This window comes from Exophiala aquamarina (assembly GCF_000709125.1).
Source record: "Exophiala aquamarina CBS 119918 chromosome Unknown aczIA-supercont1.3, whole genome shotgun sequence".
Classification (NCBI taxonomy): domain Eukaryota; kingdom Fungi; phylum Ascomycota; class Eurotiomycetes; order Chaetothyriales; family Herpotrichiellaceae; genus Exophiala; species Exophiala aquamarina.
In genome coordinates this window covers 3299129-3313985 of record NW_013550585.1, presented here as the reverse complement: position 1 = coordinate 3313985, position 14857 = coordinate 3299129, and the positions used below count along the sequence as shown (strand labels likewise).

Sequence of the window (14857 nt, the reverse complement as noted above, 5' to 3'; positions counted from 1 at the left end):
AAGGCTGTAATTTAGCTAGGAGTCCTGGGGAAATTCTGTTAGTCAACGATGCAACAATAAGGGATCCGCGGGTTGGCTTTCCCCTTGAAGGAGGTCGCCGTGAATCGATGTAGTGATTCCAGCCACAGTTCCACCACCGTTTGCCAACTTTTCGGTAAAGCGAGGCGAAAGCTGGGTGTGGTGTGGTGCGTCGCTCCACAAATAAGCGATTGTTACGGGGCGAGAGGGCGTCGTACCCGTGGGCCGGACGCTGGAATGATAGCGAATGGTGGAAAGCAAGGATGGGATTCCCACCTTTGGGATCGGCGGTACACGTTTTTCGCCCACACAAAACCCATCCAGCGCGTGCCATTGCCATTGCGTGTGTGTAAACGGTCGCCCCTCGGGGGTCTCACCAACGCCACACGAAAGCTAAAGCTGCCAGGCGTTCGGTTAGAGTCGCCGGGGGGGTTGCCAACTTTTGTGGCTGCCCTGCATACGGCTTGACATCACTTCTGAGGACAGTGCTGGGTACATCCTTGTGTTACGAGAAAGCTGACAATCCTCTGGCTCTTGTGTCATAAGGTCCTGTCGATATGGAAGCAGATTCAAGTCCATGGTGATGACTTCGTAGTCTTTGTGTTGGAAAGAGAAGTCGCGGCATCAAAACGTGTCTCGAAGAGGCCACGCAATCCCAGTGCTACAGGCAGGTACCCGGTGTAGAGTAGATTTTTCTTTCCCGCCCGTGTCCGCCGACGGCCACCAATGCTTGTGTATGAGGATGGATGTCTACAGAGGACAACGCCCGCCTAGATATCGATGGCACAGATCGTAGCAAGGATGGCAGTGGAGGATGACTTGTCTTGGGGTGCACACCATGCATTTCGACCTGTGAGCCGTAGGGCACACTCATCCTCAGCCTCAGGTGCAGAGCTTCCCCTTCAGCCCATCAGCTTTCCACTTGGGTCACGGCCGAGTGCTCAAGGAGCAAGGAGAGTCAGGCTGACCACGACAAGGCATAAATCACCGCTCTCCTTCTGGCGGGGGAATGCCATCCTCCGGGCCTGTGCCTGGGACTCTTCTCTCCCCGCCATGGCCACCTGTGAGGCCTTTATTATTACTACTGCTGAGCTCTGCACTGGCGCTGGTCTTCCCACTCTTGATCCTAGAAAGTAAACGGGAGAATTTCTCGCTCCCGCTTCGGCGTCGAGACGCCTCCTGCTTCCGGCACGCCTCTCGCTCCGCGGCTTCGCGTTGTTGTGCCAACCAAAGACGCTCCTTCTCTGCACTTTGAGATTTGTCACGATTGGCCTCCTCCTCCTCCTTGATCTTCTCGGGATGGAGAACTTTGTCCTTCTCTCGAATGACCATCTTTTCGGCCGTCTTGACTCGCCTTCGTGTGTGAACGTAGCTTTCCAGGCCCACCAAGACAGCATAACTCCTTGAGATCGAGACGTGCGACATATCGGCACCTGCCTCCCGCAGACTGTGGACAAATGTGCGGAAATTGGCAGCTGGTGGCCGATACTAGGTAGTGTTAGCGCCAACACCTCATGATTAATGTACCGTCCAAGTCGAAGTCATATGTGCTGGGGTGACAACGCCCAACATCCTACAGCAGCAGGATCAATGGTAGTGGGGACTTACGTGTCCGCTCAACGGAGACAATCTTCGCAACTGACCGTCTTTGATCTTGATAATGCCCGCGGCCAGAATCCGAGCCCCATGCAAGAAGGACGAATGCTGGAATGCCCCGGACTGCTTGTACCCAATGAACAAGCGGCATGAAGTGTCTGCCACGAAGATCCATTTCTGGCCTTTCTTCAGAGACGTCCTGATCATATGGTTGAAAAGGACCGCGGGGCTGACGTGCTTGATCTTTGAAATCCCTCTTGCTCGGTGGAACTGGTTGGCCCGTCAGGTCAGGACCAAGTGTACACTGTCACAGGGCCATGGGGCACTGAACTTACATCTTCATTGACATACCGTTCGCCCTCATCTCCCGCGGTGTTGTCCATCTTTTCATCTTCATCTTCTGATGACGAGCTGGAGCTGGAGTCGGACTCCTCTGCCCCAGGCGGCGGGACATTGTATTTGAAGCTCGGAGTTGGGTCGGTGGCTGGTACGATGCCTTGCACACTATCTTTGTATAGCGCGTCTTTCGTCCACACTCGCTCCCCATTCTTGGCCCAGACGAACAGCCCTTCCTCGTTGATCCTGACGAGATACTGTTGTCTTTCCTCTCGAGACAGATACCGCACCTGCTCCTCGTCCAGTCGTGTTCTGCTACACTCGGGCACCTCGGCGTCTTTTCCGTCTCCTTGATCCAACCAGTAGAAGAAGTTCTGATCTGTATCCTGCGACTTCCAATAGTTATGATATTTGCGCAAGTTACTCCCGTATCGATGTTTCTGGTCGACCATCTCAAGAAAGTATTGAAGATCCATCATCTTGGCCGTCCTTTTCCTCCGCGCGGTGGCCTCTGCTCGTTTCTTCGCCGCCTGTTCCCGTTCCTCTCTCGAGGGCGAGGTCTTCACTTGAGCCAAGTCACTCGGTCCATCGTCTTCCGTTGAGGAGCAATCCGACATGGAGGGTGAGGCGTCATCTGCGCCCGCCCTTCGTGCGATCTCTGTAACCATTTTCCACCTCTCTCGTGCCGGAGATGTGGGATGGTTTTGCTCAGCAGAGGGTGGAGGGCTTTGTGGAGGGCGTGGGGTGGTCACGTCCTGGAACTTTGCATCTTTGACAGCCTTCCACGCCTGTGAGCACTATTGCATTTGGTCGTAGGCAGTAGACCAACCTCGTACCACCTGGTTGACGCATCCAGACCAAAGCCTTTCAACTGCCGCCGAGTGCGGTGGCCTCGAAAAGTCTTCTGTATCAAAATGGCCGCTTGCTTGGACTCTGCGTTGGTCGACCCACGCGCCCTTTCGCCCTCGGCACGGCCCCCTTGGCTATTGGGGGCGCTGGCGTCCATCATGAGTTAGTTGTATCATAAGAAGTCAAAGCATACCTGAGTAGGTACTGAGAGTGATTCCGGCGCAGATGGGTAAGTAGAAACAATCTTGTGTACATGGGTTGCAGGACGCGCGGCGGGGGTAGGCCACCTTTGCTAGAGTTGCAAGGCTAGGAAAATCCTTAAGGGAGGGTAACTAATTAATTCCTCGTGGGGTGCCCGCACGATCATTTCCCACCCACCCCCCCGGTGATGTCATTTACGTCGCGATCCCGTCTTGACGAGGCTGAGCTTGATCAAGAATAAGTCCGTCAATGAGAACGGGTGACAGCCCCAGCACCTCCAGCTGTATAATAAATAATATGTCACCTGCAGGGTCGGGTACAACGACATGGCTGTTACGATCCACGTTCATTATTATAGCCTCAAACTGTGCAATGCCCTCCGAATAGAGCAGCCATCTCCACATGATCTCCAAGAGAACATTGCTAGGAGTGCCAAACGTGCTTACAAGGCACTTACTCGTAAGCGGTTGCATTTATATGGCCCAACACTATCCCGCGTAGTAGTATCCACTCGCTGATCATACAGTATAACATGCTACACGTCTGAAAGCTATTTTACAATCCTCTTCCCTACCAGAGCATCACAGTGGGAAAGAGAGCAGTGGAGAATCGCGAAATCTAGGTGGTACCAGCCACAGCACGGGTGGAAGCATTCCAGGCGACTCGACTGAGTCCTCAAATTGGTGGTACATCGAACAGACAACCCGATCCCATGTTGAGCTCGCGCCTCTGCTCTCATCTGTTGCTCAGGTCTAGAAAATCCGACGGCGATTGGCCCTGTTTCTTTGCAAGAGCTGCAAATCCGCCACCCCAGCCTTTCACTGGGGGGAGATTTGCATATCGTCTTCTTGAACCTCTCTCAGCGTTCTCAGTCCGTTGGCTTGACGCGGGCATAGTCCTTCTCTCTCCTTGTGGCGGCAGCCGCCTGGACGGGTACCGGGTTAATTCAGGGACTTGAAAGCCAGCCGGAAGCTTTGAAGCGGGCGTTTCATTTTCATCTCCGCGGTCCAAGCCTCCCACCTGCGCTTGCTCCTCGGACATCTTTACGCTCTCAGATGCTTCACCCACAGCAACACGACGACGGAGATGCCCAGCGCCCACCCTGGATTCGCGCACAAATCGTTCCCTGGTGTTTGAGGACGGGCGTTCGAGGCTGGTGGGGAACTTTTCTCGGATGTGTAATTCCTTCTGCAACTCATGCCTCTGCCGGGTTGATAGGCCCCTGAGGAGCTTCCTCCGGTCGGCCTTCTTCTCTTCTTTCTCGATCTCTCCCTTGATTTCCCTCTGGGCACTTGACTCTATCAAATCGTTGGAACTGCTCTGCAAACTGGCCTTCTCGAAAAGCCTTCTTTGTCGTTCTTGATCTTCATTTTCAACTGGCTCGAGTGGCCATGCTTTGATCTTTTCGAACTTTGAGCTCATACCTGGAACGTTATTAATCATCCCCACAAAGGATGATAACTTTCTCTTCTCCATGTTGATGTCAATCAAGATCTCTTTGCTCAAAGGTCCAAGACCCTCATCTTCAAGCTGTTCGTTGATCATCAGCAGTTTGTCGTAGGCGCTGATCAAAGTTGTGAGATAGTCAAGAAGTTCCTGTATAGGTTCTGGAACTGCTGCCTGCTCTCTGAGTATACGCTGAACCGTATGGGTGCGTGATCCATCCTTGAGTTGACGCTCGTATTCAGACACATGGAGTTTGATCAATTGTTTAATGTTAATTGTCGTGGGTGAGAGCCTCCTCAACGCTCGCAAGACGTTGTTTTTGGAAGCATCCCTTTCGAAGTTTAGATCACCAGTTGTGACATTTTTGGTCAACTTTTCACCGTTGAGACCAGGCGTAGTAGCCATTGCTAACTGCACATAAGATGAGAGGACTTTGGGCGATACTCGGCTGGCCATTCGGCGACTAGGGAATCGATTTTCCTCCTCTGATGTTTCGTCGTATTGTTCTGCTTTCTCTTGCATCAGGTCCAGAATTCGAGAGGCTGTGCCAAACACGTTTGGGTTATTCTTGTCCCGCACACATGTACTCATGGCTATGACGAAAAAGCCCTTGGACCATGAACCTTGCCAGAGATCAGAAGGTAGAGCCTGGAGAACATCGAGGGCTTCCCGACTGGCTCGGGCAACGCGTAGGAACCTGAGATAGGCGCTGATGTTGTCCTTGTCTGTTGTCAGATGGTAAGGACTTGTTGGTGAAGTGCAAATTCGCCACATTTTCTTTCCTGCCTCCACTTCTTTCAGGGACATAGCAGTTTCGATGCACATCGAGAGTGTGTTGTTGTCTGGTTTGGCAAAGACAGAGTTCGCCGATATTCGCGGCGCCTTGTTAATTGAGTCTCGACTATGTGGGTCGCTGCCACCACTGATGGCTACATTCTTGGGGGGGTCCTCATGTGGAGTTTGGGCTTGTGCGGGCGTAGAAGGGTTAGTTTCGGAGTCGGATGCTGCGTCCGTTGTCAGCGCACTCTGTGGCGTCTTCAGCATTTCGTCCACCACGTTGATGTTCATGGTTTGCTCGACCAAAGCTAAAATCTCTTGATGATGTTTCCGCTGAGATGAAAGCATAAGCAAGCGACCCATAGCACACACCAACTTCGCGTCCATTTCCAAATCGCCGCTGCGCCACCGCGCTGTGACTTCAGTCCACATGCGGCGGCCATCCTCGACGGCCTGTTCGAGTATTGCCTCTGCATTAAGACTGCGATTTTCGGGAGCGCGTTTCTGCTCCTGAGAGCCCAGCTTTAAAACCCAATCGCGAGCATCGGCGCTTAGTGCTGTCAGCAGGGTAGTATAAGTCTTGTGATCTGCAGTATCCGGGCCACGATCCGGAAGACGTCCTGTAATGCTCCAAATAGAATCCATATCACCCCCTCTTGCACAGACGGCCAGAATTGCATTAGTGTGAATGATTGACGGCTTCACTGGAGAGTTGGAGGCGAAAATAGAATTATAAACCGCCAAAGCCTGCTTAACGACATTGGGGTTCTTGAAGTTTTCCTGGTAGCCTCGCAGCAATATTGTAATAGTATGAGAGCTCGGCTTATGACCTCGTTTTTTCATCTGCGGCGGTGTTAACCTAGGTAACGTCACCCGGGACACCTCATAGACTTCTCACCTCGTTGAAGACTTTCCAAGCCTGTGCAGTATCTCTCCTCATCATTAGCCAGTCGATCACATGATTCCAGCTCACGACACTGTCGACTGGGGGAGCGCCATTGATCGATCTCTCACTGGCGCGGCACAGTTCTAATGCGTTTAACAGTTGATCCTTTTGCAACAACCTCAAGACCTCATTTGCTAGCTTGAGCCTATCGGTCAAAATCGACTCTTCATACTGTGAAGGCACTCTCGGGCCCTTCGATGGGTTTAGAAATCGTGCCCGGTTATGGGCTCTCGCAGCCTCATCCTTTTCTTTCGCCAAGGTCCGCTTGAGACCCTTTGGCCGAAGATTTGGGGCCGTGGATTTTGGCGTCTTGCGAAGGCTCTTTAAAAGTTCTCGACGATGATGGCCGGTTCTGATCGAGATCAGGGTGGAATGGTTGCGGAATCCGATTGGGCCTGGGAAACGAATCTGAGAAGTCCTGAGACGGAGAGTGTGTGGAGATTCGACGTATTGGGGGAGATAATTGAGCGCCCGTCGGATGCAAGCAGTGCAATGGGGCATTGGAATGGGAAGGGTTTTAAGTCAGGCCTCGAGACTTCATCGAGGACAATGCAATTTCGTCGCAAGTTGACATTAAGCATTCAATAGGAATTAATTTTCTAGAAGCATGTAGAGAATAGGCAGGTTTCCCGAGCGCTGCAGCGTCAGTGGCAATCACCGACTCACAGTGCTGGCTCACGTGAGTCGTAGTCACCTGATCGTCTACTGAGCGACCTCCCGGAGGCATGTTTTTCCTCCCTATTGGCTGATGACCCCACACTTCTTGCTTGCTGCACGTGGTCAGGAGGCACGGTGAGTGCATGAGCTGACAGGATAGATCTCAGAGTCCCGGCTGCTGCTAAGTTAAATATTAGCACCAGCCTGGCAGTAAACCATAACGACAGGGTAGATGGGTCCGTTGGGTTTTCAAATGCATGATGTGGGGGACAGCATGATATTTGTCGATCAAAGGCTTTGATACGCGTGCAGCTCACCAGTCCTGATATCCTTGAGGGGGATTGCTCCTATTTGATCAGGAGTAGTTGTAGTTCACGCTAATATGGTTGTATGGTGATCCGTGCTATCGAGATTTAAATGCGCAGTGGCTTCGGATGCATGCGATGCAAAAGGTCCTGGTCGATGCGAGTGGTGAAGGATGAGCTTCCTCTCGGGTCTCATTCGTCATCACCCATGAGTAGTTAACTTATGGATTGCGCTCATCTTGTTGGACAATTGGTTCACTAGACAGTGCCTGGAGTCGATCCCTGGCTTCCTGACTCACCATCGATGAAATAGTGCAAGCCTCCATGAGGCTCCATTAGTGACGTAGTTTCACCTTGCTTAACACTCATCAACAACCGGTGGTATCTGTGAAACCATGTGCTTGTCTGTAATTCCGTCGAAAGAAACTGTTGTCAGGAGGATACTCCAATGGGCAAGGATCCCGGTCAGGTATCCTTACCGTGATGCGCAACTGTACATTTTCGACATCGACGAAGCATAGTCAAGCTCCACACCATCAGCAAGGTGCGGTCTGGTAAAGGCGCCACCGGGCATACTACTAGGATCGCTGGATGGAATATGCAAGAGGCTGCCCAGGTCTCCGCATTTCGTATAATAGGCTTTGGGTCCATTAGTCCCGAAGTCTGACCACTGACCCGATCCTGCTCTTATCTTGATCGCCACACACGCTTGTCAGCCGCGTTTCCCGAAATCATGCCTTTAGACTCCCTGATTCGTGGGGCATGACCTTGCTGTTTGCCTCCATGTGGCATCGCTAGTCGGAATGCTTGAGGAGGTGGTCTCCCTGAAAGACGATGTAACTACCATCATGCCGGTGTGATCAAGGTATTCTGCGAATGTGGACTACGGTCCAGCCCAAGGGTAGCAAAATGGTACGAATCAGGAATATATCCCGAGCAAATCGTGATCCACATGGTAGGAGTCTGTGAGATCTCTGGAGGCGGTAGGCAAAAGCCAACAAAACCGACAAGTAAACTCAGCTTCAGGAGCAATGTGCACAGACGACGGTGGCAAGTCTTTCAGACAGCCACAGCCTTGGAGGATTTGGCAGATAGTGCTGGTCATTTGCCTTGGCCAGCACACCAGGTCCCTGAGGGAGGCGTCGGGTAGTGCAAGTTCAAGAAGCCCGCCAGTGGTAGTGTACCATGCTGTAGGGTCGATCGTGGAGGCAAAAGGAGGGGACGTGGACTGAATCTATTCTGAGGCTTATCAAGTTAGAAATTACGAGTGGATGGTGAACACCCCTCGGACCTCGCGGTGGGTGGTGAGTGGTGAGTTGTGCGACTAACCCACGAACCACTAAACCATCGAATTAGCCACGTAACGGGTGCTTTACCCAGAAGGTGTATTGTTCATGGGACTGGCTGGTGTCATGAGTCTATGACGGTCGAGTCTGACAGGAAGCTTCAGACCTGACGTGTTTCCCTCTTACTAGTCCTCCGTAGTGAGGTTAGCAGGTCGTAGCCTGTAGGCGTAGTCCGTGCGGTTTCTGCGGGCCCTAAAACAAGGCCCCAAGGGCTCAATGGCTTGCCCCTAGCTAGCTACTTAGGCTTAGCTAGACAACGGTCAGTCTAGAGGCTGTCTAGGGACCTCGGGCGTCTTGGCTAGGCTAATGGGTGCCTACCCACAGTGGTGCCAGCTAAGCACTGGCTAGAAGCCCCTCCCTGCTGCCTCCGTCGAATTTCTTGCATTGACAGCGCCGCCTAACACCACAAAGTCGACCATGCGGCACGCCATCTTAGTTCCCATAGTCTTGTGTAACACTGCTCAAGGGGAACCATTTCGAGAGCACAAACACCATGCTTGTTTTCGGACATTTCACGACCCAATGGTTCGCAGACCGTCTAGTGTCGCCCTTCCTACACCCCGGTTCAACCTTAACTGCACCACATCACACCTCACATCAAACTTCTGAACTCCGTGCCTCGTAGACCGCGTTGTGACTAGTTAAGCAGACCGTTTCCTGAGGCCGAGCCGCCTCGTCCAGGCTAGTACCGAGTACACAGAACCCGATCTTGCACCATCGCGAACAGACACGTGCGGTCCGATCCAGCTAAACATGACATACATCCCCCAGAACTCGTTTGTGGAGAAGCTCGAGGCTTGTTTACACAATGGTATAGAAGTATACCGCGTATATTGGGCGACTACCCATGATTCAGAGACAACCACGCCACCACCCACAGCAGAGATTGACGCTACGAACATGGCCATTGACACAGCGGAAGCATCGAATGTCGATAAGACACTGGTCTGCCATTTGACTTTTGATCACTTTCTAACAAGCAACCATTGGAATCATCTCTCAATCTAATGTAAAGAGCAAACCATCTTGAGCCGAAAAAGCTCAAGACCTATCCTGCCTGTTCTGGAGAAGGTGAATGTACAAAAAGCGCCACGAATTCTCGTCAAGTCACAAAGGGAATACGCTCTGGTAGCGTTGCGTTGGGTTAACTAACCGTAGCTAGACGCGAAAAGGGCCTTTCCGCCAACGACTTGAGAGCCTTCAACAAGCGACTTGGGTTTGTGTGCAGGAAAAAGGACATACTCCACCTCTAAAATCTGTGTTCTCCCCTCAAGAAGTGCATGCTGTCGGTCGAATGATCGTAAATATTCATCACCTTCTGTTGCTCGCCCGGCACAGGCAACCTCAGGTGTCAACGGAAATGAAATCCTCATCAATGTGCGCAGATCCCCCCCGCCAGCCGATCGGATGAACCAAAACTCCCGCCAGCATGCTGTGAGCCTGATTCTTTTCGACTTAATCCGCTCGTTCTTCCATTATCTCCTCCACTCCCACCTGGGTATCATTTAAACAAAACGTGCCCCTCGAGTCAGGTCATCGTCGCCAAATGTGAAAAGTCAATCGTGCAAGAACCGACGGCTTGATAACGAATTTCTTGGCTGACTTGACTTAGTACTGGCGCTGCTGGTAAACTTGGCCTTGTTGTCCGTATGGCGAGTTGGGGTAGTTTGCATAGTTGCCCATCTGGCCGTTGCCTTGTGGGTAGACCATACCTCCTTGGGGCTGTCCATACTGTCCTTGGTTATGTCCATCAGCAGCTTGATAGCCAATAGGTGGCAGTGATGGCCTTCCGCCGTTTTGCTGATACGCCTGGCCTGGAACTTGGTGACCTTCTGGAGCCTGCCCATCCACTTGGTTGGCTTGAGCTGCAGCCCGTTGCCGTTCTTCCTCAGCCTTGCGGGCGTTCTCTTCCTCCTTCTTACGGGCCTTCCACTCTTTGCGGATTTCCTTGAATTCTGCGAAACGCGTCAGGGTCCGTTTGTTTGCCAAGGCAGTGGGCAGGAACAGGAGAAGCGCGTCGTTAGACCGCGCAATTCCTCATATCACGTCGCCGTTCGCCGGAGACCGGAAATAACGTACCTTCAGGTGTTCTCTTGGTGCCATGAGATTGCATGGTGACATGCGCGTTCAGATGATTCAACGTGCCGTACGCCTTTTCGCACCCATTCCAACCACATTTGTACATTCTTTCAATTTCCTCATATCGCCGGCGAGGGCGTTTGTGCTGTTGAGCACCTGGGATCGGAACGAAGGAATAAACCTGCATATGATTTGAGGTTAGCGTCTCAATCACGTCAAAACTACGAATGTCGCTCTTGTTCCATACCTGTCCGGGTCGGGATGCAGCTGAGGTTTGAGGCGGGCCCTGGACACCTGGCCCCCCCGGGTGCGGGTATGGGCCAGGCATACCATGCTGCGGAGGGTAACCGCCCCATTGCTCGTGGGGGGGACGTTGTTGCATGTAGGGAGGATGCTGCGCTTGGTAGGCATGCTGCATATCTTGGCCTGGAGGGTATGGCGAGTAGGGAGGGTAGGTCGGGCTAGCTTGCGAGATGGAGGGATCTATAGGAACTTCCGAGTTAGACCTCTTATGGTGGGAATTTGCAGTAGGATCTCCATTTGGAGCTCCATCTGGTAGGGACATTGACGGACTTGTTGGTTGTGCCATGGTTACTACAGCACCCTGATGTGGCGCGTGAGAGTATTGGCTGTAGCGCAGATGATCGGGCGGGAACCCAGATGAACGCGCAGACGACGGGGTGATGCCGTAGTCCGACTGAGGAGTGTTGTTGCTCGAGATGTTAGCTGAACGCGGGTCCTGTGTGGTGTAGGTCGCGACAGACGATTGATCTAGTGACACGAATTTCTCAGAGCTTGCTCGCAGAAGACTTGAATGCTTCTAGGACTGGCTGATGATGATGATGTTGCTAACCTGACTGCGCGTATTCGGGTGCACCCCTGTCCATCAATAGGACTCTGCGTTGCTTTGGCAGGAGACGCGATTGAACAACTTCAACGCGGGTAAAAAAGAATGTTCGAGTGGCACTGCACTGGCGTAGTGATTGACCCGAGTGAAAGGTAATGACAGCAGTTGGTCGAAAGGCAAACGTCTGGACCGCAGCTCGGCGGGTAGGCGACGATGCGTCTTGAAGCAATGACTAGATCAAGAGCCGGCCTATTTCTTATTTTTGAAAGACTGCCAGGCGAGAGTTGGGAAGGTCACCGGTCGAGCTAACAATTTGGCGTGGTGGAGCTCGATCAGACGGAAAGGTGGGAACCGCAAAACTGGGCTTGCACGAGGACGGACACCCAGATCGACTTGCCTCCTGTTGAGCAGAAAAGGGACAGGCTGATCTAAGAGCAGGGGCGACAATCGTACCAGCCGACGGGGCGGAGATAGTCACAAAATGAAGTTTTAGCACAGGTAGTCTCCTTTGGCTTGACGAGCTAAGAATGCGCTCGGACTGCAACAAGTTGCACCGTTACTTTCTCGACAATGGCGCGAAACCCCCAGACTAATAAAGGGCAGCGGAGCAAGCTGCGAAGGCAAAATAGGTAAGCTCGAAAGCTAGCGAGGGGCGGTAAGTTGGGTGGTTCGGCCCCCCAGTCAATGCAGTATTGATTGAGCAGACGTTCCTGCCCGTGCGATTTGGGTTTCGTGTGCACGCGCAAGAGTATCTCCCTCCGATACAGGGGAGTCCGCGGTGGATGGTGGCAGGGAGTCCTACCTGGCAAAAGCTGTGCAAGCTACGCCAGATTCGACTAGGGGCTTGCCTCCAGCCGACAATCCTCGATCGAGGATGCAGGAGGGTTGATGCTAGCCAAGGATTAGAATCAGGTGGCAGCAAGACCAGGGCTTCTGTCCAAAGTTGTCTGCCAATAACAAAGTGTTTCAAGGCGCGTCCAATGTTCCTCGAGGTTGGAGTTTTCGTCTCGAGGATTGCTGGTGAGCTCCACCCTGGCTCCAGTGGACAGACCTTGTCCCAGCCTGACCCAGGACCACCCCCGGTAGATGGTGAGTCCAAGGAAGGCAAGTGAGGGTGGAAGTTTAATTGAGGAGCAAAGTTGGGAGTGGGTGATAGCGTTGATTCCTAACACTAGGTGCGATAGCGTGACTGCGGCCGCTAACAGGGGTTGTCCAAAGTGTTGTTACTCTGTGCGGGTGTGCACTAGGCTCAAGACGTCTAGTCCGGGACTGGTAAACGAGTGAATGTGTATGATTTATGTGCGATCTCCTACTCGAGGTTGATCACGCGTGACAAAGGACTTATTACGCACAGGTAGTGGCGAGAAGAGGTGGGCGGAGGTTGAGTTTGAGGTGAGGGAGGAGGTAGTATTGCCGCTGTCGCAGTGTGGACAAAAAGCTGCGCGTTCCGCTGGGGTCGACTGAAATGGATGACCGAGGGGCTGATTGATAGGTGGGCCGGGGGAGAAGCCAGCAGCGACAAGCGAGAAAGCAAGGTGGTCCTGGCTGTCCTGGCTGTCCTGGCTGTCCTGGCTGCTGATGGGCTGATGTGCAAAGAGATGCGAGGGCGTGTTGGATTTGTGCAGAAGTCAGAAGGGCACAATGGGGATTTGGGGTCGAAGGTGATTTGCCAGCTGTGGGCTGTGTGGGAGAGAAGAATGGAGAATTAGATGGCTGGGACGATGACCAGGGTGATGTGGGCCTTTGCGGCGGCTTGGGTCGATGCTAATGAGTGGATGGCTGGTGGACTCCTCGGAAAGGTTCGATTGATACAGGCAGTGAACGGGCATGAACAGGGTGATGTCGAGGTGGTTTACGCGTGAGGGCCAGTCAAGGTACCTGAATAAGAAAAGAAGCCTATACAGACAGTCAGACCTAAGGCAGAAACAATGGGCGACTGCTGTACCGTGGATTGCACGCGTTGCCGCAATAATGGGTAGCGAGAGTGAAGTCGCAGGCGGAAGATTTGATCTCCAGGCCTGACTGTCCTCCAGGTCTGCAGGTACCTTGGCTCCCGGGCATGCAACGGTGTGTCCTCCGTACCCAGGTACCTGCCACTTGTGCTGTAGGACTGCGGGACTCGGGTTGCAGAACGAAGTTGATTGACTGTGCGAGATTGTGTGATAGCCGATCAACCGAAGGACTGGTTGGGCGTAGAGACAAAGGGGAATAGCAGCCGCTTGTGGGGAGATTTCCTGCCTTCCAAGGTTGCCAGTTGGTGTGTATTGGTGCGCGGGCGGCAGTACATAGCTGTATGGAATGGCCTGCAGTGGCACTATGAGAGGGCAATAATTGGAGATTAAGCCCGTAATTGCGGTATCACAAAATACCGGTGGGGGAATCCGGGTACCGGAGAAACAGATGGACTACGGTCGAGCATTACTTCAACAAATCACACGATAATGCACGAGTCTCACTTCGAGCCGCAGCCACCACTAGTTAATAGTTGCGGAGTACGCGTGCTGGCTCACTACTGGCAACCGCACGCCTGATGTTCATCGCAGTTGCACAAAGCACGTTTTCCCCATCCGCTAGGCCAGGCTGGTCGTTGGCGCCTTGGCATGCACGTTCCTTGGGCCACGGCACGCTGGGAATTGCTTTTACCTCATGCGCCTCTTCCTTTTCGTCCCGCCCGCATACGAAGCACCCAACTCTCTCGCTGGCCACCAAGGCCTCGGGGTTGGCGAGTCCTCCTTCCTTGTTCATACAATGCTAATGGGGTCGGAGTCGTCGTTGTGCTCCGTACTCCGTCCTGTCAAGCGTCCCACCCCCATGCCCCATTGCATCATCTGCAATGTGACAACCTTTGACCCTTTCGGTCTTCCTTTCCCGTCACTCTAGCCAACAGGTGTCAAATATTAGTTTCTGCCCACCTTGGGTTGGATCCATTCTGCCGGAGCAAAACACGAGGATGTACCATTGTCCAGGCTGGCACGTTTGAATCAGTTGCAGCAAGCCTTTGCCATGCAGATGACAATGCCTCTCTAGATTTCGTACCTCGTATGTCCTCTGTACCTGCAAGGATCTGTCTGGGGCTGCATTCCTCACACCACGCCTCAGAACCCTCATCACCATCGTGGAGGCCATCGTTACGCTCATAGACCCTCCTGACTGGCGAGTCGTGACTCGATTGAGGTATGGCTCCCTAGAATTGTGAACAATTGGCACGGCCTTCGGAACATGCCTATTCGGCTCTCCAACCATCCATGTCTGCACCACACCCCAGTCTATTCATCGGCCTACAATTTTCTTGACCTTCGCTCGTCTTGGGAAGGCAAGGGCACACTTGCGGCCCAAACGCCAACCACATCTCGTCTGATGGGCCGGTTGATCGAGATCCTTACTCGTATTCTCACACGGAGACAATGTGCAATTGGGACCGTGGGGGGCAGGACACCCACGAAGTACTATCCCA

The 14857-nt window shown here is 52.9% G+C and overlaps 3 protein-coding genes across 3 annotated transcripts; all 3 read right to left on the bottom strand.

The window, feature by feature from the left end:
- Positions 1–1002: 1002 nt before the first annotated feature.
- Positions 1003–2956, bottom strand: A1O9_04765 (uncharacterized protein; the record flags this gene model as incomplete). Its single annotated transcript, XM_013407053.1, has 4 exons — positions 1003–1506; positions 1627–1884; positions 1950–2738; positions 2780–2956. The coding sequence occupies 4 exons, from the start codon at positions 2954–2956 to the stop codon at positions 1003–1005; spliced, it is 1728 nt and encodes a 575-aa protein (XP_013262507.1).
- Positions 2957–3735: 779 nt separating this feature from the next.
- Positions 3736–6670, bottom strand: A1O9_04764 (uncharacterized protein; the record flags this gene model as incomplete). The annotated part of the gene is made up of 2 exons (XM_013407052.1): positions 3736–6066; positions 6122–6670. The coding sequence occupies 2 exons, from the start codon at positions 6668–6670 to the stop codon at positions 3736–3738; spliced, it is 2880 nt and encodes a 959-aa protein (XP_013262506.1).
- A 3415-nt stretch (positions 6671–10085) lies between these two features.
- A1O9_04763 (uncharacterized protein) lies at positions 10086–11145 on the bottom strand (the record flags this gene model as incomplete). Its single annotated transcript, XM_013407051.1, has 2 exons — positions 10086–10432; positions 10557–11145. 2 exons carry the CDS (start codon positions 11143–11145, stop codon positions 10086–10088), a joined length of 936 nt encoding a protein of 311 aa, XP_013262505.1.
- Positions 11146–14857: the final 3712 nt, after the last annotated feature.